The sequence below is a fragment of the Alexandromys fortis genome, unplaced genomic scaffold (genome assembly GCF_014885135.2).
Source record: "Alexandromys fortis isolate MF-2015 unplaced genomic scaffold, M_Fortis_MF-2015_v1.1 scaffold_148, whole genome shotgun sequence".
NCBI lineage: Eukaryota > Metazoa > Chordata > Mammalia > Rodentia > Cricetidae > Alexandromys > Alexandromys fortis.
In genome coordinates this window covers 3,595,577-3,618,152 of record NW_026068019.1, presented here as the reverse complement: position 1 = coordinate 3,618,152, position 22,576 = coordinate 3,595,577, and the positions used below count along the sequence as shown (strand labels likewise).

The 22,576-nt window shown below is 42.5% G+C and overlaps 1 protein-coding gene across 4 annotated transcripts in view; it reads right to left on the bottom strand.

Moving 5' to 3' along the window:
• The window catches only part of Ltbp1 (latent transforming growth factor beta binding protein 1), a 374,464-nt gene that overhangs the window by 85,071 nt on the left and 266,817 nt on the right, over positions 1–22,576 (bottom strand). For all 4 annotated transcript variants that reach the window (XM_050162976.1, XM_050162975.1, XM_050162977.1 and 1 more), the window contains 6 exons: positions 21,926–22,025; positions 21,313–21,411; positions 13,038–13,163; positions 11,838–11,963; positions 10,612–10,734; positions 6,705–6,824 (listed from right to left, as the gene is read on the bottom strand). In XM_050162976.1, the coding sequence (XP_050018933.1) occupies positions 6,705–6,824; positions 10,612–10,734; positions 11,838–11,963; positions 13,038–13,163; positions 21,313–21,411; positions 21,926–22,025 (694 nt within the window). The remainder of the gene's footprint in view (positions 1–6,704; positions 6,825–10,611; positions 10,735–11,837; positions 11,964–13,037; positions 13,164–21,312; positions 21,412–21,925; positions 22,026–22,576) is intronic.

The window sequence follows — 22,576 nt, the reverse complement described above, 5'->3', positions numbered from 1 at the left end:
CCCCCCCCCCCCCCCCCCCCCCCCCCCCCGCATCTCTACATTCCGTGACCACTGAGAGCGTTCAGCCTCCTTCCAGGACGCCTCTCCGCTATATCAACTTCATTATTTCATTTCATTTTGTTCCATTCCTATTGCTCCCATTTCTTCCCTCCTGGATTGCTGTTATTATTTAAAAATTAAGTTCCACAGTCTCGCCACCTCTACTCCATTATCTAGCTTACACCCAGAACAAAGTCTCTCCAAATGCAAGTCTGAGCAATCATTTTGCTCATATGCTATAACACATTTCAATAGTTTCCAGTATTTTTAAATTTAGTCAAGGACAAAAACATGTGGACCTTGGTGATATCAAAAGTTTAAGGCCCTATACTTCTTATTTCCAATCTTTGGTTATAGTCACCCACCAATATACCACAGGAAGCAAGATAGACCCTGCTGACCCTCCGTCTGCCCTTAACCAATAGAAGGAGGCAATCCTGTCTTTGGTTTCCCATATTACAGTTCAAATTCAAAGCTCATGTTACTAAAAAATATGATCATATAGAATATATATACTACCCAAATTCTTCCAATGCATAATGAGTTCAAATAGTCTCAGTTTCTTCTCTCAGGTGGGAAATTAATCAAGGAAGCAATCACAGACAATTGGGTTCCACATTCCACAACGGGCTGTTAGGGTGTGTACCAACCTGGTGCCTACCATTCACTGAGTTAAACTGAACTTCCCAGAGTAAGAAAATGGCAGTGGCTTCCAAAGTTCCTGGCTGTAACAGCTCAGAGATTTATGTAACATATTATGTTACCACCAGTTCCAAATTGATCCTTATCATCTCTAGTGTCCTGGGAGGCTGAGAAATGACTTGTCCAAAACTCGGGATGCCAGGCCAGCAGGATGTGTTGTGTAAGTCCTCTGACAACCCTGTAATGATTTGTTCTTACTGAACTCTGGCTGGCTCATAGAACACCCCTTCCTTTAAAAAAAAAAAAAAAAAAAAAAAAAAAAAAAAAAAAAAACTTCCATGCCATTGCTTGAATCAAACATCCTGCAGTTCTTTGTCAAGATTAACATGCAGATCAGTGGTGGATAAATCCCCAATTCCACCTTCTTTCCTCTTTCTGGGGTAATGAGGACATGCACCTCCCTCAGCCCGCTGGCAATTTCCCATCCTCTACAACTTCCCAAAGATGTCTCCCAAATGGCCAGTGACCGCACCTTGCTAGTTCTCACTGCTTTTGCCGTGTAATCATGCGAGTCAGGAATCTCTTTTGAACTTTCCAAATATCCTGGGAGCATGCCACATTGCCTCAAGTCCCTCATTGCTGGGCATGAACTACCAGGTGCAGAGGGATCGAGGAGGCTGTATCTGCCCATTCATGTTCTCCTTGGATTACTCTCGCTCTTACACATCACCTGTCAGTTCCTTGGAACTGGCTCGAATTTGTCCCAGAGCGGTAATTTACATGCATTATTTCCTGTGTTTTCAAGGAGATGGATCTGTCAACAACATGAAGCAATCATTTCTCCGAAGCCATCCAACCACAATTAATTCCTTAGTCACCCACATAGACTTTGGGCAATGACATCTTTATGAAATAAGAAAAAAAGCATCATATTCCAGAAATACAGTCAGAAAAATGTGGAAGCTAATCACCCCCTTACAGAAACGTGTCCTAGCTGCAGTGACCCCAACTATTCCCCATGTGTAATCTTTCACAGGAAAGATAGGAGAATACATTTGACAGAAAATCAAGCATGGAGAAATGAGAGACAGATGTGCATTGTGCCAACATGGTGAGACCATCTCAGCTGTATGAAGGTGCAGTAAATCCCAGGATCTTAGGCCTCCTGTCAGTCCTGATGAAGTTAAAACTATGAAATGGCAAGTTGCTGACAAAATCCCGCTACACAATCAGCAGAGAACCACTGTTGTTTTTTTTTTTTTTTTCAGAGCTTGGAAGGAGCCAAGACTCTCTACATCCTACAGCAGCAGCCAAGGATGACCTCAGAAAATCAATCCCAAACTGCATCTAGTCCCAGGCTTCCTATCTTACTTTCCAAAGAAAGACCCCTTTGGGAAAATGCTACTATAGTTAAGGATGTTGCAGAGATACCATCTCTAATTTCAGAACCCCCAACCATAGCTAGCATTGTTTACAAAGGCTGACTCCAGCCCACAGAATCTTCTCATTCCTATGAAAAATGTAATTCCCTTATTGTTTCTTTTATATCGTTTTGTTCATTAATTTTCTTCTGTGTATCGAAGGGGCACACATTTTATACAAATGGAAACACTGGATTTGTAGATAAAAGACCTGGGATTTTGTTTTCATTCTGTTATTTACTACACGTGGCTTCTAGTAAATTAGTTAATTGATTAATCTGTCCAAGAATCCATTTTTGTATTTATCCCACAGGCTGACTGCTAAGAAGACCAAGTGAGAAAATCAAGTCAAAGTTCTCCAACAGCTGTATAAAGGGAGGTTTTTATTCTTGTCATACAGCTGTGGTTTCTGTGTCCAAAAATAGAATTGTTTTTCCCAAGGAGGTGAAGTAATTCTACACTGAAAACATTAAAACACTAAAGAAAAAAAAAAATGAAAGAAGACTGTAAAAGATGAAAAGACGTCCCATGCTCATGGGTTGGCAGGATTAACACTGTGATGGCATTCAGACTGCTAACAGCAACCTGTATATTCAATGCACGCCTATTACATGTTTTTTGTTTGTTTTTTTACAGAACTAAAAATAAATTCTAAAATTCATATAGAAGTGCAAGGGACCACAAATAACCATTTAACGAATCCTAAGCAGAAAGAGCAATGTCGTATCTACCAACAATATCTGATCTCAGATTATACTACAGAGCCAAAGTAATTAAACAAGTACTAGCACACAGATATAAATAGACCAATGGACCAGATTAGAGAGCATTGAAATAACCCATGCAAACATATCCACCTAAATTTTGACAAAGGTGCTCCCCCCCAAAAAAAATTTGGAGAAGTGAACCTCCTTAAAAGTGCTGGAAAAACTTGATATCTGCAAGTCAAAGAAGGAAACTAGATCCTTACCTCGATTAAAAATAGATCAAAGACTTTCATGTAAGAACGACCTGACACTCTGAAAGCGTTAGGAGAAAGCATAGGAAAAACATTTCAAGACATAAAGCATAGCCAAGAGTTTCCTGAAAAGGATCCCAAAAGCACAGGAAACAACCCTAAGAATTGACAAGCGTGTTCCACAGAATGATAAGGATTAAGCATAGCAAAAGAAATAATCAGAAAGATAGACAACCTACAGAAGTCTGAGAAAAAAAATCTTTGCCAACCATATATCAGACATGACCTTGATTCCTAGAATATATAAAGAATTATAAAAATTAAACAATTAAACACAAGCCATCTAACCAATGAATGGCACAATGAACTGCCTAGAGATCCCATCTCACCAGCTACCCAGAAAAGAAATGGCAATCAACACTGGTGAAGAGGTGAGGAAACCTCTCACATATAGCTGGGAAGAATGTCAACTCTACAGCCTCTGTGGAAATCAGTAGGAAGACTCTTCGAGAAACCAAAACCAGAATCACCATAAGGCCCAGATACACCAACCCTGTGTATACTTCCAAAGCAGCCTAGAACAGATAGAGGTACTGCCCGTCCATGTCTTCTGTTGCACTATTCCCAATAGCTGCAAACTGCAGCTTATCTAGATGCGTAACAAGTTAATGGACAAGTGTGGCCATATACATATGGTATTTTATTCAGCCACAAAGAAAAATAGAATCATATTTGTGGGAAAATAGTGGAGCCAGAGATCATTTGCTAAGCAAAAATAATCCAGACTCAAAAAAGACATATATGTGACGTGTGTGTGTGTGTGTGTGTGTGTGTGTGTGTGTGTGTGTAAAGGGAACCATGAGAGGGGAAAAAGAAATCTTAAGAGGACAAGGCAGTTGGGGGATTAAATGAATATACACGCTAGGAAAGCAGAACTGAGGACCACTTAGGGAGACGGGAGTCAATGAGAAAGAACTAAGCATGGGAGCAGCCGTGGTGCCGGGAAACAATAGGAATAAAGTCTCCTGGCCTCATGCACCTAAGATGCTGTCAGGACACCCACCCCTTTGTGTAATAAATTAAACAAAATAATGCAGAGTGAGGAGCTTTGTTGTTTCCACACTTTTGAGTCCTCTCTCGCATCCAGTGTCCACACAGTCAAGAGCCCAGCAAAGACAGAGTAGAAGACTCCTTTGCCATACAGTGACTGAGGCAGAAGACTGGGTTTGCGTCTTCTATACAACGTGCTCATCTACCACAGTAAACAAGAAGGTTTCTGCGCTACCAAGTCTTCAGTTTCAGAGCTGTCTAGAAATGCTCACAGATTCCACAAACATTATCTCTGAGACACGAATTCTGAAAACAAGCTGTAAACAATGTGCTCTCCATGTTTATCCCACCATGGCTCTCAGCCTGGTCGAGACTGTGGACAAATGCCTGAGCACAACCCCAGTGAGAAGACAGACTTCCCTGGAAGCCAGGCTGTTACCGCAAAGAGATTAACGAAGAAATAATACTCTAATAAAACTCCAAAATCTCATGTTCCCAAGTCACATGCTTCGTCACAGACTCAAGTACAAAGCAAGACAGTAAAATGAAGGGTCAGCTAAGAAGGGTCAGCTCCACACATCCAATTGGTAGAGCAAACAGAATGAAGGGTGGAAATAGGAAACGGTAGCACAAATATAAAACTCCAATCCAACCGTGTAGTGGTGGCGTACGCCTTTAATCCCAACAGAGGCAGGCGGATCTCTGTGAGCTCGAGGCCAATCTGGTCTACACAAGCTAGTTCCAGGACAGACTCCAAAGCTACAGAAAAACCCTGTTTTAAAATAAATAAATAAATGTCCAATCCATCACAAAGCCTAATGGTTATTAGAAATCATTAATGACCCCACAGAAATACCCTAACCTCTACGACATATATCCCACCTATATAAAAAGGCTAAAAAGTTAAAATGAAACTACAAAATAAGTTCGTATTATTAAGGTCCTATAGCAGAGGCAGAGTAAAAAACTACATGCTGTGGCTTGAAGAGAGCCAAAGAGTGCATAGTCATATAGAACATGAGACATAGCAATTTTTTTTAACATAGTACTACTGCTATGTTTGTATTTCAGGATAATGGTAACAAAGAGACAATATGGTTGTGGAGTTATATTTATTGGACTCAGTTATATGTCAGAATACACGATTCATATTGTTTATTTAATTCTGATAATAGTCATACAAAGATGTTTCAGTCCTTCTTTGGTACATTATAAATAATGAAACTAAACTTCAAGGAGGTCACATGGCCCAACTCACGCCTAACTTCAGAGATACTGACTGTACCTATCAATAATTAACTGTCAGGATTCATTATTGATAGTCCTTAGGAAGCAGTTCTCATCAGACTATCCATAAGCAAAGCCTATAAATTGATGACCTGCCAGCCTGTCTTCCCTTGTAACAGCTCTTGGTTTAAACAGCCAGCTGGAACTGGCTACCACCCAGAGCGATGGAACAGTCATTGAAGACAGGACCAGGTTGGCAACAAGGGCAGGTTGAATGCCAGGTCCAAGGAGTACAGCATCCAGTGATGAAAGGGGCCTCTGGGAAAGAGCTGAAAGCTATAGCTTGAGAAGTAACTATGGATACAGAACAGCTAAGAGGAGCTGACAAAAGATGCCAAGAAATGATGCGCTAGGTAGAGCATGGACCCCAGGGGTGCCTGATGTGGACAAGAGATGATAAAGCACGGAGATCTATATACCCTGAGCCAAACAGTAGGAAAAAGACAGCCCAGCCCAGACACTTCCTCCTAACGTTTTACCTTTTTTGACATAATTTTCTGTTCGGCTTCATAAACCAAAAAGTTGAGTTGCTAGGTAGCATGAGATTATACTGATACACACAGGCAGGTCATGAACGACCTCAGCAAGTCCAGCATTTACTCAGATTACAAACAATCCCCAAAGTACAAAACAAACCCTCAGGACTATTAGGACTGAAACAGATTTAATTTTTTAAAATTACTTTTTAGTTAGCAGGTAAAATAAAAAAGTTCCTTTATGCCATATTCATAGATCTCATTTCCTTGAATAGACATAGTCATCCTTTTTAATTTTTAAATGGAATTCTTTCTAAAAATTCATTTTTATTTTATTTTGTGCATGTGAGTGGTTGGCCTGCAGGTATGTGTGTCATGCATGTGCACTGCCCTTAGGGATTGAACATGGGGATTTACACAAGCTAGGCAAGAGCTGTACCACTGAGATCCATGCCCAGTCACTTCTATTCTGAGAGAAATCTCGCTGTCTACCCCAGGCTAGCCTGTAACCTGCAATCCCTCTGCTTCGGACACCCAAGTAGCTGGGATTATGAACATACGCTTCTCTCTCTGTTTTTAAGCCTTTTGCTCTCCCAACTTTCTTTTCTCGAATGTCTATCACATTGTTTGACTTTATTTAAAAATTTTACTAGGGACAGTTTGGGTCAATCAGAACTATTTGTCCCTTTTGGAACTTTGTGTCCTCTGGGCCAACTCATTTTCTTACATTCTCCACGATTAAAAACTTTCCCGAGGATGACGCGAATTTCATATATTTCATTTTTCTCCCCAAAGGAACAAAAGGCTCAATGGGACTGTGGTGGTACCTACCAAGACATTGTCCGTTCCAGCCTCGAAAACCTTCCGTGCAGGGGATACACTGGTAAGAGCCTGGGGAATTCACACACTGTTCATCGGGACAAGTACTTGGCATCAGACACTCATCAATATCTGAAAAATTAGGAAGTGAGGTTGTGAATGTTTTATCAGAAGGCCAAACAAACTCTGAATTTCATCACAGGAGTGAGGAAAAAGTAATCTTGTATTTCAGGGAAGAAGATAATTGTGGGCAGCGGGGGGGGGGGGGCTGCACTGGGTCAAGCAGCGAATATCCAACCGGAACACACATAGATATAGCAGGGTTGTATTTATATCCATTGGAAGGGTGGTCTTTTCCACCCTAGGAGGCAGTGGGGCCTCTGAGGCCACACTGGACCATATATTTCCAATGTTAGCACTGCTTGCCAGAAAGAAACAAGAACTGAGGAGGAGTGTGAGGAAGTCACATGTCCACCTGGTAGAGGCGGTCTCCATAGATACAGAGTCTCTAGGGAACCCTTTACTTTGCTTTTATGGATCAGAGGACATTCTGGGCTTGAGTCATTTCAAATCTTTCATTTTATATGAATTCCTTAGAGGCAGAAAAAGAATGAGGCTCAGAGAATGAATTCATCAGATACTTCAAAAATTTTCCAGGAAAGGTTATATGACCATCTATAAATATTCTCCACTAACGATGCCACTTTTACCATCCGCTGCTAAGGGATGTTATTAATTATAACTCTTTTCAAATGAAAAGCCACTTTAGATATGGTTGGGACTTTGCCAGTGTGTGTGTGTGCACTTGTGTGTGTGCGCATGTGTATGTGTGTGTTTGCGTGCATGCTGCATGCATGCGTGCACGCACCACAGCACACATGTGGAGGTGAGAGGGCAACCTGTGGGAATTGGTTCTCTTTTTCCACCACATGGGCCCTGTGGGCCTGAACTTGGCAGCAAACACCTTTACCCCCTTAGCCATCCTGTTAGTCCTAAGCATGCTGTCTTCTTTTCAGGATGCTAACAAAGGCGAAAGAGGCGGTTCCAGTTTGAAATGGCGCCAGTCTGGGACCACTATCTCCAGCTAATAGAAGTCTATATTCCTAGAGGAGAATTTTGTATTTAGAGAAGTACAATTAACGTTTATTTCCCAATAGGAAAGCTATGGGGCAGAAGACCTCAAAACACATCTATGTAAACACACTTTGGGGATGCAAGCCAGAACGTGAAAGTACACATAAACAGAATTGGTTCACTAATCAAATAACCACAGGTATTTTATGCCCTCCTTTAAGATACCTTTAAAACCACTTTGAGAGAGATAACTTTTGTGAGAAGATGCTAAGACAGCTCAGGATCATGGGCGCACCGGGTCATTGTTGCAACTCTTTATCCATCAGTGAAAAATTATTGCCGGTAAGCATGACACACGCAGGGATGTTCTCTCTTTCTCTCCTCTCCTCTCCTCTCCTCTCCTCTCCTCTCCTCTCCTCTCCTCTCCTCTCCTCTCCTCTCCTCTCCTCTCCTCTTCTCTTCTCTCTCCCTCCCCCCCTCCCCCCTCCCTCCCTCTCTCCCTCTCTCTCTCCCTCCCTCTCCCCTCCCCCCCCCTCTCTCTCTCTCCTCTGTCTATCTCTATTTCTCCTTTTTTTCTGTCCCTATTTCTCCTTTTTCCCCTTTTTGGTCCAAAGTTCTGGGACTTCTACAAAATTATGCTTGCCAGTTTCACTTTCCAGCATCACCTTCCCCTGGATGTGCATCTTTTCCTTTTTACAATAGGAATTCAGAGACCGAACCAGGAACTGTCTTTGCCTGGCCCTGCACACAGCTGGATCTGGGTTGCGCAGCCTAAGGCAGCACCTGTGGTTCTGTTGCAACACTTGCTGCTTGTCCGTCATCTCCAAATCTGGGGCCACCTGCCCTGTGACCTTTGAATGTGACAAAGTAAGAGCAAAGGAGATAATGTCTGAAAATGACGCTAGGTTCCTTGTAGACACAGCTCTTTTTGAGCAGCCTACTCCGTGACATCCGAGACAGGCTTCAGGGAGCCAGGGACCTGGGAACAGTTTGGTTCTGGTCCACCACAGAATTAGAAAACAGCCCCATTATTTGTCCTCTTTTTCTTTTCAAGCCATTTTGAGGTGATAGGATGATGTGCACCCAGGGAACTCCGGGGACACAGTAACACGCGTTAGATAACTCCCATAGCTGAATACTCTATCGGCTATAAATGACAGGATTTTAAATTCTCTATACCATTCCTTTCTGTCATTTTCTACATATCCTCTCTCTACTTTGGGACTGTATACAAAACACAGTTAGGTTTAGTGTTTGGTTTCTTGGCATATGAAATATTCATCAAATAAATTCATCTCCATATTTTAGCACCATTTGTGCCCGGGCCAATAACTATAGAGGCACTGGGAAGACTTGGGCAAGAAGAAAGAGTCGTGGAAGAAGGCTTCGGCAAGAAGAAAGAGTCGTGGAAGAAGGCTTAGAGAAACTTAAATCTGAAAAGTAGAAGATGGCAGGTGCCATACAGGCTGCAGCCACACACATTTCTGTACACAGTGACCCTGCCAACTGATTTCATGGCTCTTCTGTTACAGGCAATGAACTAAGATTTACACTGGACAGTTAGGGCAAATGACCGTTGTTGGCTGATCCCTATCCACACTCTTCTCTTCTTACCCTCTCTACTGCAGAGGGAGGGTTCCCTAGGAGAGGACAGTGGGGTCACTCTGGTGCTTGTCCAATGGCACCAGGCCATTGATCAGAGCACGGCTGTGCTCTGGTCCAAACTGATCAGACATCCAGGAACACACGCCACTCCCACTTGTCTCTAGAATTAGAACCCAAGGGGCTGAGGCAAGAGGCCAACAGGACAAGGCAGGTATGCACTGCCAAGAAATGTCTAATTAGCTCTCGTTCCAGGCCTAGGTCATCTGAGTGTGAAGGGAACCAACGCGCATAAGCCAAGGGACAGCTGAGAGAAAACTGGCCCACTGAACCTGTCCCTCCCTAGCTCTAGAAGCCTGCCCACAGCAGACAAGCTGCAGAGCTTCAGACAGCTGCTGGCAACCAGACAGGGAGTGCCAGGACCCGACACCACCTCTAAGTCTAAAGTCTTAAAGCAGCAGGTCAGGGACCCCGTCTTCACTCTTGTGGGTCCATGCCAAGGCTGCAGCTGAAGTTACTTTCTTTCTCTGGGGAAAATAATTACCAAAACCAAAACAAACAAACAAAAAAAAACCGTACAGAACTATGGAGGTTTCAAAAAGAACTGGTGTGAGGTGATTATCTGCATCAATAGAAATAGCAATTAGAACGTAATTCTGCGCATGCTAGACACAGTTTCCAAAACATTTTGCTAATGAGCACAATCTCCGTAAATGGAATGAAGAAATGCTATCTAGCATTGTTAGACCCTGACTCCAAATTGGTTGGACAGCTCTTCAAACCATCTGTGAGAATGTTCCAGAATACATGGAGAAGAAGACAGTTAAGACAAAGGAATGCAACCAAATAGGAAGAGTGAAAATGAAAAATAAGCCCACGTTACACCTGCACCATATTTACAGATGAGTGAGCAGCCAGACGTTGTAATTAAGTCTGGCCTCATGCCAGAATAATCAGCAATTAACTGTGTTCTCAACTCCAAACACCAGGAAAGACAGATACCAGCAGGAGAAATAACGAGAGTATCAAGATAGAAAATAAGGCAGACAGAGCCATGGAAGTCACACAGAGGCTGTGGGCAGGGAAAGAGACACTGAGCAGTGAGTAGGGACCTGGGCCTCACGGGGTCCCCGACAGAATGGAGGAGAACAGTAAGAACCACAGCAGCTGCCTGCCAGCCCCGGATGTGGGCCCACGCCGCGTCTCCCAGTCCTGTGACACGCAGTCTCACGAGCACACTTACCCTCGCAGTGTCCCCGCCGCGTCATACGGTACCCACTGTCACAGTATTCACACCGGAAGGCCCCGACCGTGTTGATGCAGCGACCCTCCCTACACACATCGAGCCTCAGACATTCATCCACATCTGTGTCAAGAGATTGTCTGGGTTTAGTCATTTATTTTTATTTATGTTTTTTCTTTAGTGTATGACTAGCATACATACAAAGTAACAGATTTCCTTTATGGCCTTTACAAATATACCTAGCTTTTGTTTTCATTTCTCCCCCTCCAACCTGCTCCCTTCCTCCCGCTCCTGCTGCTTCCCCGCCTATGCCTATGTCCTTCTTCTCCCAATGTTCCCGTTCTGCCTTGATGTCACACACTTTCTATACTCCCCAGCCCCCTTTCTTTGCAAGCCTCCATATCCCCTGTCACATGCTCCCTTCAGAATTCCTGGCCTCTGACCACACTCATAGCACACAAACACACATACATACATACAAAGCTAGGAGCTGAGTAGTTGTGTATAAATAGGAACATGCAGTGTTTAGCTTTGTGAGTCTAGGTTAACTCAATATTTTCCAGAAAATTTAATAATCTCACTTTTCATTAGAGTTGAAAAAAACAATATATATGTGACAAATATATATACATATATATATAAATCACATTTTCATTATCCATTCATCTATTGATAGATATCTAGGCTGGTTTCCTATCCTGGGTACTGTAAATAACACAGTAAAGGGTGTAAGTGGGTATGTGCAGGATATAAAGTCTTTGGGGGTATATGACAAGAAATGTTAGGCCAGGATCGTAGGGTCTTCTGTTTGTAGGTTTTTCTGTTTGGGTTTGGTTTTTTTTTTTTTTTTTGAGAACTCTCCATAATGATTTCCAAAGTGACCATACCCAGTTATCTTTTGCAAAGATACCACTTTCTACCTCTCCTCACTTGACGTAGATATGAGAAGGAAATGTCTGGTCTGTACGATCATCTTTTTCTTGTCTTCAGCATGCTCTCAAGCCGCACCGTTTAATGCACGCGGTGGCAGTGGGGAACCCCCAAACAACCTCTTTTCATTGCACACCTTTGATACTCTCCCTTCCAAAGTGCTGCCCCCAGCACCAAGCAGACTGCTACGCCACCACAGCAATTGTTTAATAAAAGCATGTTTGCATAAGCACTGAACTGCCCCCCCCCCGCCTCAACCCCCCCCCATCCGACATCAGGAAGAAGACTGTCATTACCTACACAGCTAGTGCCCTCCTCACTGGCCATAAACCCTGCTGGGCAAATACACAGGAAACTTCCCTCTGTGTTCTCACAGCGACCCTGGGAGCAGAGGTGCTGGACCTGAGCACATTCATCAATGTCTGTTAACAAGAGCACAATGGGGAAGATTAGGGCTGTGCAGCCGTGTAGCAAAAACTCAGTTTTTCCCTGTTCTGTAAAACACCAAATACCAGCGCTACTCCCTTGGGATCAGAGAGATCTTTGTAAGCAACAAGAACAGCAAGGGGAGAAATAACCTCCCTCTCCAAATAATAGAAGGAGTGTTAGTAGGAAATATGTATGTTTCAAAGGGTAAAACTTAAAACAATAAAAAAAACATAAAACATAACATGAACATTTCAAAAAATATAGATTCCAGCTCAATAGAGAAGGCTACTCTGGCAGGCAGTGTCACTGAAGCACTGGAACTGACCTTCGTCAGGACAGTCAGGAACAATCTCACCTGCAATGCACCCAGAGCTGTGCTGGGGCACGGTCATCTCTATTACCTTTCCTACTTAGGACTTTAGGTTCTAGAGGGGGCCACACACGGCAGGTCCGTGAGAAAGCAAGCAGCTGTAAGTGTCTCTTTTACCTGCCCACATGAAAGGCACACACGGTAAAGAAGTACTGGGTACGCGTTCTTGTTGCTTTATTTATTTTTCTTGTGTGGTCAAAATTAGTAAATTTTCTTTTTAAAAGGACTTAAATTTAGAGTTGATTTACTATAATTATTTCCTAAATCCTAGAGCACCTCTGGAATAGCTCCCCCGCCTCCTGAAACATAAAGTTCCCTCACCTAGAAAATCATTCTTTATGTTAGCATGTAGAGGTTCAGAATTTAGAAGCCCCTATGGGAAAGCAGATTCTGTATGGGAACGTGGATTTGGTACTGCAGCATGTTTCAGCGTTGATCTGTTTGAGCTAAATGCACCATTGCCGGTAGCTGTTGCTGGAATTCGTATTCGATTTGCTTGTGTAAATCAGCCCACCTTTATGCAAATGTCCTACCTGTAGCAATGGAGTGGCTTTGAACACAGAAGAAAGAGAAACCTGTTGTTTGGGCAAATTATTCCTTAATTCCATTTAAAAGAAGAAATAATGTTTTCCCAAGAAGATTAAATGTAAGGAACATGCTGTTTCTGTTTCTCATTCAGGGACCACACGTCTCTTACCAACGCATTTCCTCTGCTGCTCGCTGAACCTGTAGCCATCATAGCAGATGCAGGTGTACCTCACGGGCAGGTTGATGCAGTGTCCTGCCCCACAGATGTCTGGGTTCACGGTGCACTCGTTGATCTCTTTGAAAGAAACAAAGCAGTGTGAAAAACACCACAGCAGGAGGCATTTCACTGTCCCCAGGCAACAGGGCTGTGTGTCTCAGAAGCAGCTGAGTGAAACAAGGCAGGCCCGTGTCTAGAAGAACCCACTGGGCTGTGAATCTAACCGGAAATCCACGAAACTACCTGTGGCTGATCAGCTTGTTCCGCCTAAGCTAACTGCTCATCGCCAGTGAGTCAAGTTCAAAGATGAACTCAAGCAGGAACGCAGAGGGTTGTCAGGAAATCAATCCTTCACGAAGCAACTTTCTGCATGGCCTATCAAAGAGATCGTCTCAATTCTATTTCTTCTTCTGCGAGGGAATTTGAATCATCCCATGCTCTCTGCTAATGAGAGATGCATGAGAATGTTCTATTCCTTAGCAGTTCAAACGTGAGTTCCCCAGAAATGGTCAAGCCAGGCTGCTGTAAAATTTCACCTCTGCTACCCAGGCAGATTCCTACAGCTTCTATATGTATCTTCCAGTTTTAAGGTGATCACACTTTGCATTAGCAAAGTAGAACCATCTCCAAATCTGTCTCATCCTCCCTTGCTTTTCTTCTGATGCTTGTGTGACATTTTCTGCTTCTAGTAAACCTGTACAATTAATACTGCTAAATCTTCACAACTCTCTCTCACACTTCGCACACACCACGTACAGACAAATACACCACACACACACACACACCACATACAAATACACCACATAAAGTACACTCACACACACACACACTACCACATACAGACAAATGCACCACACAAACACCACACATACAGACAAATACACCACACACACAGACAAATACACCATACACATACACATACCACACCATTACACCATGGTGGTGGAGATTTCTGGAAATGCATAAAAATGAGCTTAGTTACCCAAAGGACGCAGGATACAAAAACACCTTTCTGAGATGAATGTTCTCCCTAAGACATTCTGTCTCCAACGAGCCTTGCTGGAAGGTATAATGGCAGATAGTGGTAAGTATAGCCAATGGCTTTGATGGCTTGCAGCCAGATAAAGGTACATGTTTTGCTGTCATTTAGAGTCCCGCAGCCTGGGACAAGCTACTCAGCCATTTCTAGAGCATACTTCCTTACAAGTGCAAAATGGAAATAATCAGAGTTCCAGCTGCAGAGTATGATCCTAACAAGAGCTAAGTAAGGAACACATGTAACTTAATGTGCAGCTCAAGAAGTTAGCCATCATTGTGTTCCTACTGCTCACATGAGGTTATACGACAACCTGACAAGGATAGGGCTGGAGAGGAGGCTCTGTGGATAGGAGCACTGACTGCTCTTCCAGGGGAACCAGATTCGATTCTCAGCACCTACGGTCTGCAATACCCAGTTTTAGGAAATCTGACGCCTTCTTCTGGCCTCCACAGATGCCAGGCACTCAAATGGTACACAGATATACATGCAGGAAAAATGCCTGTTTTGGGATATTTTGAAGACAGAGTGCTAGGATTGGAGTCATAACAAGCTTAATGGGAAAGAGCAAGGCTGGAGATGTAGGTGGGATTTCTGGGGGTGGGGGGGAGAAAGAAAGAAGAGGAGGAATCTAGGTGCACAGGAGACATGAAGAGGAAACAGGAGGTGCAAGATAGAAGAGAAGCAATGTCACATAACAGGACGTAGATTAATATAAGTAGGTTAATTTAAGTTGTAAGAGCTAGTTAGGAACAAGGCTAAGCATTAGGCCGAGCTTTCATAATTAATAATAAGACGTCTCTGTGTCATTATTTGGGAGCTGATTAGTGGGATAGAGAAAGACTTACTACAAACACCCATACATCTAAGATAAGATAAATATGTCATTTCCATGTGCTATAAAACCCTGAAGGCAAAAGTTGACATTTTCCCTGTGTTATGTTTGCAACATTTCAGGTCAAATTGTGCTGTGTGACTATCAGAGTAAGAAAAAATAGAAGTAATACAACTCCAGCTATTGTTGATCCATTACAAGTAGATGTCTCCTTTGGAAATGATTGGAATTTAGAGCTCTTGGTTTTTTAATTACTGATATTAATATACACAGTATTTTTTCTGTTGATTCTCTTCAAACAGCGAAGGCCAAATTTGCAATAGTAAAATCAATTCATCATCATTAACATACTAGGACAATGATTCAGAGCAAACTAAAAGGCTATAAAGTTAGGGTTTATGCAGAAGGTTTGATGGCTGCAGTACCCCCCAAGGCATCCCAGTTTCTTGATTAGCAAATATTTATTTGTTATTTTTCAGGCATAATTATAGGTTGGAATTTTTACACACATGAATAAAAGTATTCAAAAAGCACATGATTCTGGAACAGAACTCAATACATTCCAGCACCACAGTTCATCAATGTACTCCATCCAATTAGTTCTCATATGATTGGCCTGCTGTGTCCTGTTAACCATCTGCATGAAAAATGGTTAACAATTCTGACTCGGTGGTTGTACAAATGACACGAGCAACAGTAGTGGCCTTTCCTTTTAATCAGGCACATTAAGTTAGAGGAGAGGGCTGAAGCTACACTGATGGAGGTGGGTCTTGTATCTATCTGTTGCTTTCATTGGTTAATTAATAAAGAAAACGGCTTGGCCCTGATACGACAGAAAATTAGGTCGGCGGAGTAGACTGAACAGAATGCTGGGAGAAAGAAGCTGACTCAGGCAGTCGCCATGATTCTCCCACTCCAAGCAGGTTAAGAACCTTCCTGGTAAACCAGCTTGTGGTGCTACACAGAATATTAGAAATGAGTTAGATCAATATGTAAGAACTAGCCAATAAGAGGCTGGAACTAATGGGCCAGGCAGTGTTTAAGAGAATACAGTTTCTGTGTAATTATTTCAGGGCATAAGCTAGCCATGCAGGTGGCTGGGTGACGGCGATACGGCCCCGCCGCTCCTATTACAACACTACACATTTGTGAAGAACATTTGGGGAGTTTGAGATGATTATTTTCTACTCAAGCATTCAGAGACACAGCCCAAAACATTAATCCTGGCTGGGGGGCACTAAACACGTGTGGAACCGCCATGTTGACACCACTAGAGGGTACTAGGAGAGGCATTAAGGAAGGAGGGAGGGAAGAATGGAGGGAAGGAGGGAGAGAGGAGGGAGGGAGGGGGAGGGAGAGAAAAAGAGAAGGAGGGAGGAAGAGAGAGAAGAAGGGAGGGAGGGAAAGCGGGAGAAGCACTCCTACAACACACAATTTCTTCTATTGGTCATCCCATTTTTACAGTAATTAGCTGTTATAACTTCCAGTGTCTTGTCCTCAAAGATTGTGTCCATTCATTTGCTTAGCAAGATGCCACCCTCCTGGACAGAAAGACCCTCAATCACCTTCAAGACAGCCTGTCTGCTTTCTACCAACAACCAACAAAAAGTTAGTCAGAATCAGTGTTTTCTGAAAGCGAGCGTGACTCAGCTAGGAATGGCGTTCCATTTCTAGAATTCTAGCACTTGTGAGATGGTAATGGGAGAAGGGAAGGTTCAAAGTCAGCCTGAGCTACATGCTGAGACCCTACCCCAGAAAGCTAAGCACTGGGCATTTTAGCTTAGTACTTGCCTAGTATGAGCAAGGCCCTGGATTTTGGTTTGATTTTCAGCATGCACACAATGAGTGTACATATCAGTGTGTGTGTGTGTGTGTGTGTGTGTGTGTTTGTGTGTGTGTCTGTCTGTCTGTACATACACACATGCAATCATGTAAATGTGTAGATGCATGTATGCTTTTAATCTTTTAAATTATGTCTTCCTCACATTTCCCTCATTTCATGTTAGTTTTTTCATACACTTAAGAGTATACGCAGCCACAGAAATGTGAGTTCTGAGGATGCTGTCTTAATAGGAAAAGATTTCTGATGTTTCTGGGTTTAGCGGCAAAGACAAGATGCTTTACATTTTCCTAAAAGTTGCTCACCTGCAGGTGAGTGAACTCATTCCTACACAAGTTCACCCTCACCAGCTCAAGAATATTATTCTACTCCTTTTTCCTAAATGCACTGAGGACTTGGGGGAAAAGAACCATGAGCAAAAGTCAGTGGAAAACCAAAATGCTTTCTGCCTCTCACCAAGAAGGCCAATGGTAGACTCAACAGCTCAGTGTGTTAATTTTCAAAATCTCAATGAAAAAAAAGAAGCCTTGGGCTAGTTGTGAAAACCAGTGTGCTGATCTTGAGGTCATTCACTATGGGATTATTCAAAGGGATGGAAGAACAAAGGATACAGTGCACAGACAACGGAGCTGGAAAAGCAAAAGGTGAAGGCTTTATACTTAAATAACCAGCACATTTCTCATCAGCATAGTTTTTTGAGACTGTAATAGCAGCAGGAATATGTTTTGGGGAACAAATATTTTCAAAGGGGTCAACTCTGAGTTCTGGAAAAATCAGACTAGCAAATAGTTTTTAAAACACTCTGGCCATGGTCACTATGGAGGTTTCCACAAGGCAGTTGTGGGGTAGGACAAGCAATTCCTGGCTGGTTCGCATGAGCAATGGAGACAGTACAGGAAGAGCCGGAGCAAGACACCAAGTATTAACTCATGGAAAGGTTTATTAAAATGCCCTGGCTTCCCAACTGCCCCAGGAGGAGCAGACATTGTCCCAAAACAATTGAAACAGATGTTTCCACTTTGTAAATATTTGCTAGAGAAATAAAGGTTTGATTTTTTCCAATGTCTCCTTCAGCTATTATGACACTGTGCGAAATCAAGAATTTATATGCTGAAATGCATGATTGATTTGGAAACGGTAGGCCAATAACGTCGCAAGCCACCAAATCGGCTGTTCAGAGCAGAAACCAATGCTTGCCGCAAATACTCTGCTCCTTGTATAACTACTCCATGTTCAAGGATGTGTAGTTAGATCCAAAAAGGCTGCTTTCCAATCTGACAATCACAGAGATATCATCACCGGGCAACGTGGAACTGATTGTGTTTATTTTAGCTCCTCCCTTCCTTCAACCACGGTAGAGAAGAGTGGTAGGACCTGACATGGATTGTGCCTAGACTTCCAAGGCGAAAAAGTATACGACGTTCCTGTGATAGATGATGTGAGGGTTCCTTAATTCCATGTCTTTGGTCATCACATTAAGCACCAGAAAAGCTTACGTCTAGATGGAAGAGAAATTTGGCAGGAGACGGCATTCTCATACTGTTGGATCTCGTGCTACGTAACAGCTCTGAAGATGCAAATACATCAATTAGAAGCCTCTCTACTTATAATTTTCTCCCTAAGGAAGGAATTCTTCCAAAAAGTTATTTTACTAGAGGAGACAGAAACACTTAGAACTGTTCCACAAAAAGGAAAAAAAAAATCAGGGTCCCTTGTTTCCTGGAAGGAAATACTTGCGCTTCAGACATCTGATAGCAGATGTCAGTCCTGAATATTTGCCAGACTAAATTGAGCTGTCTTCTGATGACTTCGTATAGCAGGGCTACATCAGTTTCTCTTCCAATCAGCTGAAGCCCAGAAACTCCCACTTGTTATTGCTCACATGTTTGCATTTAAGTGATGAAAGCGAGACCATTAAGGCCAGAGAGATGGCTCGGCGGTTAATTGCACATACTGCTCTTCCAGAGCCACCCAGGTCGGGCCACTGACAACCACCTGCTCCAGGACGTCTGTGGACTCTGCAGACTCTGCGCTCATACATGCACAGACCCTGCCCCCAACTACTACACATATGTGTATGTATGTATATGTATTCATAATTGAAAATAAAATAAATATTTGAAAAAAAGGCATTCGGGATCCTTTCTATAGTTCCAATTAATGACAAAACTGCATCTATATAGCTGAAATGTCATTAACTTTTGTGAAACTAGTGGGAAGAGGTTTGTCTACCAATGCCAGAGATGCCAATTCAGAACTATTCACCTTCACATTGGGAAATGGAAATTCAATAATTACTCATAAAAATCTGGGAATTATATTGTCACCTTGTATTTTATAACAGAGAGGTAAATAATTAGAAGGTTTTTGCTCCTCCAAATAGTATATTACATGTTTATATGTCTTTAAATGAGCAGGGCAGATGTACATACACATGGGCTCAATAGTAAATAATAATTTCAACCATGCCCATTTAAAAAGCATTATCATTATTGTCTTTCTATCAACATGTCTATCTATCAACGCATCTATCAATCAATCAATCTATCATCTTATAATCTGTTATCTGTATATCTCTCTATCTATTTCTCTCTTTCACATACATACACACACGTGGGCACACCACGCACGCACGCACACACGCACGCACGCACACAAACTGGAGTCCAGCCCTCCTCCATCTTGCAGTCTCACCGTGAACAGAGTTTATAAGTTCATATGTGAACTTGCCATGCTCACTTTCTCTCCTTCTTCCTTTGTAGCCCCGGGATAACTTTACATCCTACACAGTGCCTGCCTCTGTGTGCCTTGGCATGAAGGTGAGGCGAGGCTAGGTCACGTGGCATGAAAGTTGCCCACCATCCCTGGAAATCCTTAAGCATCAGCAACTCCCCGTTTTCCCTGTGATACTGATGGCCCTCTTTCCCTTCTGGACTCCATCACGATGTTATGGTGTCATCTCCCGATGATCTCCACTTCCGAGTCTCACCATCGCTGCCTATGTCTGAGAACCTGTACCTCTTTGAGGGGTAATTTCATATCAGTCCACCTGCCTACAAACCTCTTCTTTTATAAGTTGTAATGGCTTCCTTATGGAGCTCCAAAAGTATTTAGAATTTCTCACATTTCTATAGCACTTCACTTGGTATTAACAAAATTCAAGAGGAGATGCTATAGAGTCACCAGGGCGGACCAGGGCTTTGGGTACAAGTGTGTCTTGATTCAATCATTGAGCTAGTTGGAAATTTGTGGTTGAGAACGTGGCTTGCCACTCTCTTCTTTGTCAGTCAGCATTTTATTCTCTACAATTGATGTTTGGGTTACTTTATCTTTTCTCTATTATAGATCATGCTGAAATCTTCTACTTATCCTTCTCGGTGTTTCTTATAGATGATCCTACTACATTTTCCTACTATCCTATTATTAAGGACATTATCATTTTAGATTTTTCTCATCTGTTTCAAAAACAATACATTTCTGGAGGATTTTTAAAATAAGGATTAAAATATGTTTGTTATAAGAATTTTTAAAATACTTAGAGAAGCTAAATAAGAAGGAGAACCCAAAGAAAATCATATAGGCTTCCTCCTGAATATTAACCTTCATCAGGCGATGAAAGGAGACAGAGACAGAGACCCACAATGGAGCACCGGACTGAAATCTCAAGGTTCAAATCAGAAGCAGAAGGAGAGAGAGCACAAGCAAGGAACTCAGGACCGCGAGGGGTGCACCCACACACTGAGACAAGGGGGATGTTCTATCGGGAACTCACCAAGGCCAGCTGGCCTGGGTCTGAAAAAGCCCGGGTTAAAACAGGTCTCGCTGAACATAGTGGACAATGAGGACTACTGAGACCTCAAGAACAATGGCAATGGGTTTTTGATCCTACTGTACCTATTGATTTCGTGGGAGCCTAGGCAGTTTCGTGGATGCTAACCTTACTAGACCTGGATGGAGGTGGGTGGTCCTTGGACTTCCCACAGGGCAGGGAACCCTGATTGCTCTTTGGGCTGATGAGGGAGGGGAACTTGATTGGGAGAGGGGGAGGGAAAGGGGAGACAGCGGTGGGGAAGAGACAGAAATCTTTAATAAATAAATAAATAAAAGAAAAAAAAGAATTTTTAAAATATACCAAAGCATATCTATCTAAGAGCATAAATATCACCCATGACCCTGTTCCTCATCACTGGTAAGCATGGATGCATTTCTTTGGTCTCTTTTTCCATATTTGTAGATGTTTAAAAATAAAATTGGCATAATGACATCGTATCCTACTTTTCCTAATAAGTATTATTACAGAAATATTTCTTTAAAACCGTAGTCTTTAAAAACATTAGTAGCTGTATAATATGCTATCTCATATGTACCCTGATTTATTTATGCATACTCATTTCCAGTACATTAGCTGTTATAACTAACCTAGTGGTGACCAATCCCAAGCATTTGATATTGCATTTAAGTGCAGTGTACACATGTATTTTCATAGGATGTAGAATACAGCGAATACTCCACTGACCTGTTACTTGAGTAGGAGCAATCACTTGGCTGGCACTAGATGTGGAAGCTTCAGGAGCCACTTCTACAGGCACAGGGGGTGATGTCTTCTCAATCACTACTGCAGGAAGAAAGGGGAGGTAGGAAAATTGAGCCTTGTTATGTACACTGACATCCTTGGGCAAAGTGGAAGCATAACTTACTCCAAATAAAATGGTTGCTCTCTTCAGGAACTAATAATGCTCCTGAAAGCTCATGGAATTAAGTCATACTTCTGATTGGACTATTTAGTTTAAAAAAAAAAACTGAGAAAAATTCAGAATTCAAAAACCATGACCATTGGATAAACAGAAAGTTCGAATCTTCGCACAGCGTACACTGGTCCTGACCACTGAAGCTAGTGAGAGGCTGAGCGTTCTGACTACGCTACACATGTTCCTCCTCTCACACTAGCATCGCTCCAGGGTAGGACGGCACTACATTGTACATGTTACTGTAGGAAATTAGGCATTTCCCAATGAAATTCAATGATACAGTCTGCTGACTCATTAAACACGAAGACACACGCACCAAAAATCCCAACGATTTTTTTTTTCAGAATATCCTTATAAACAAGACGTATCAGCACAGGTTACCTGGAAACTGTGGGTGCAGATGAATAGTTGAAATGCCCGGGGAGAGCTGGGGTTGCCCAGGCTCAAGTCTGGTTTTCTCTTGATCCAGTGAAGGTATTTCCTGGATGGTGGTTTTCAGAGAAAGAAGAGATGGAGACATAAAGTAGCAATTTACTTTTATTTTCTCATGTGGTGTTATTGATTTAATTAATTATATTTTCAGAAAGGTAAAAATATCATAGGATCAGATACACACCGATGTATGAGACTTTAAGAAATTGTGCTGTTAGAAAGTCAAATTCTTATTTTAGCGGCTGTGCTATCTATACATATGCTCTCATCCATTTCCTTGGACTTCAGGTCAAACTTTGAAAACAACGACCTTGGTCCAGAGTTCCACATTCAATCTCCAGCTGGGCCAATACTAACCCTAGTTGGGGACTAAACATCCATGCTCTTCACAGGTGCCCCTGCCCCACAGCCACACTTTGTAGATGGAATGAATGGTGGATGTAGCAACTTGAGTCATAAAGAACAATCCACTAAGTTTCAGTACCGTGAGCCAGGCAGTCACTGTGACCTTCTTTAGCCCCATACCTAATAAGGCAACATCTCCCGGCTCTCTCTCAGCAGTGGTAGGCTACCATAGCAATAGCAACTGCAGTCTTAGAG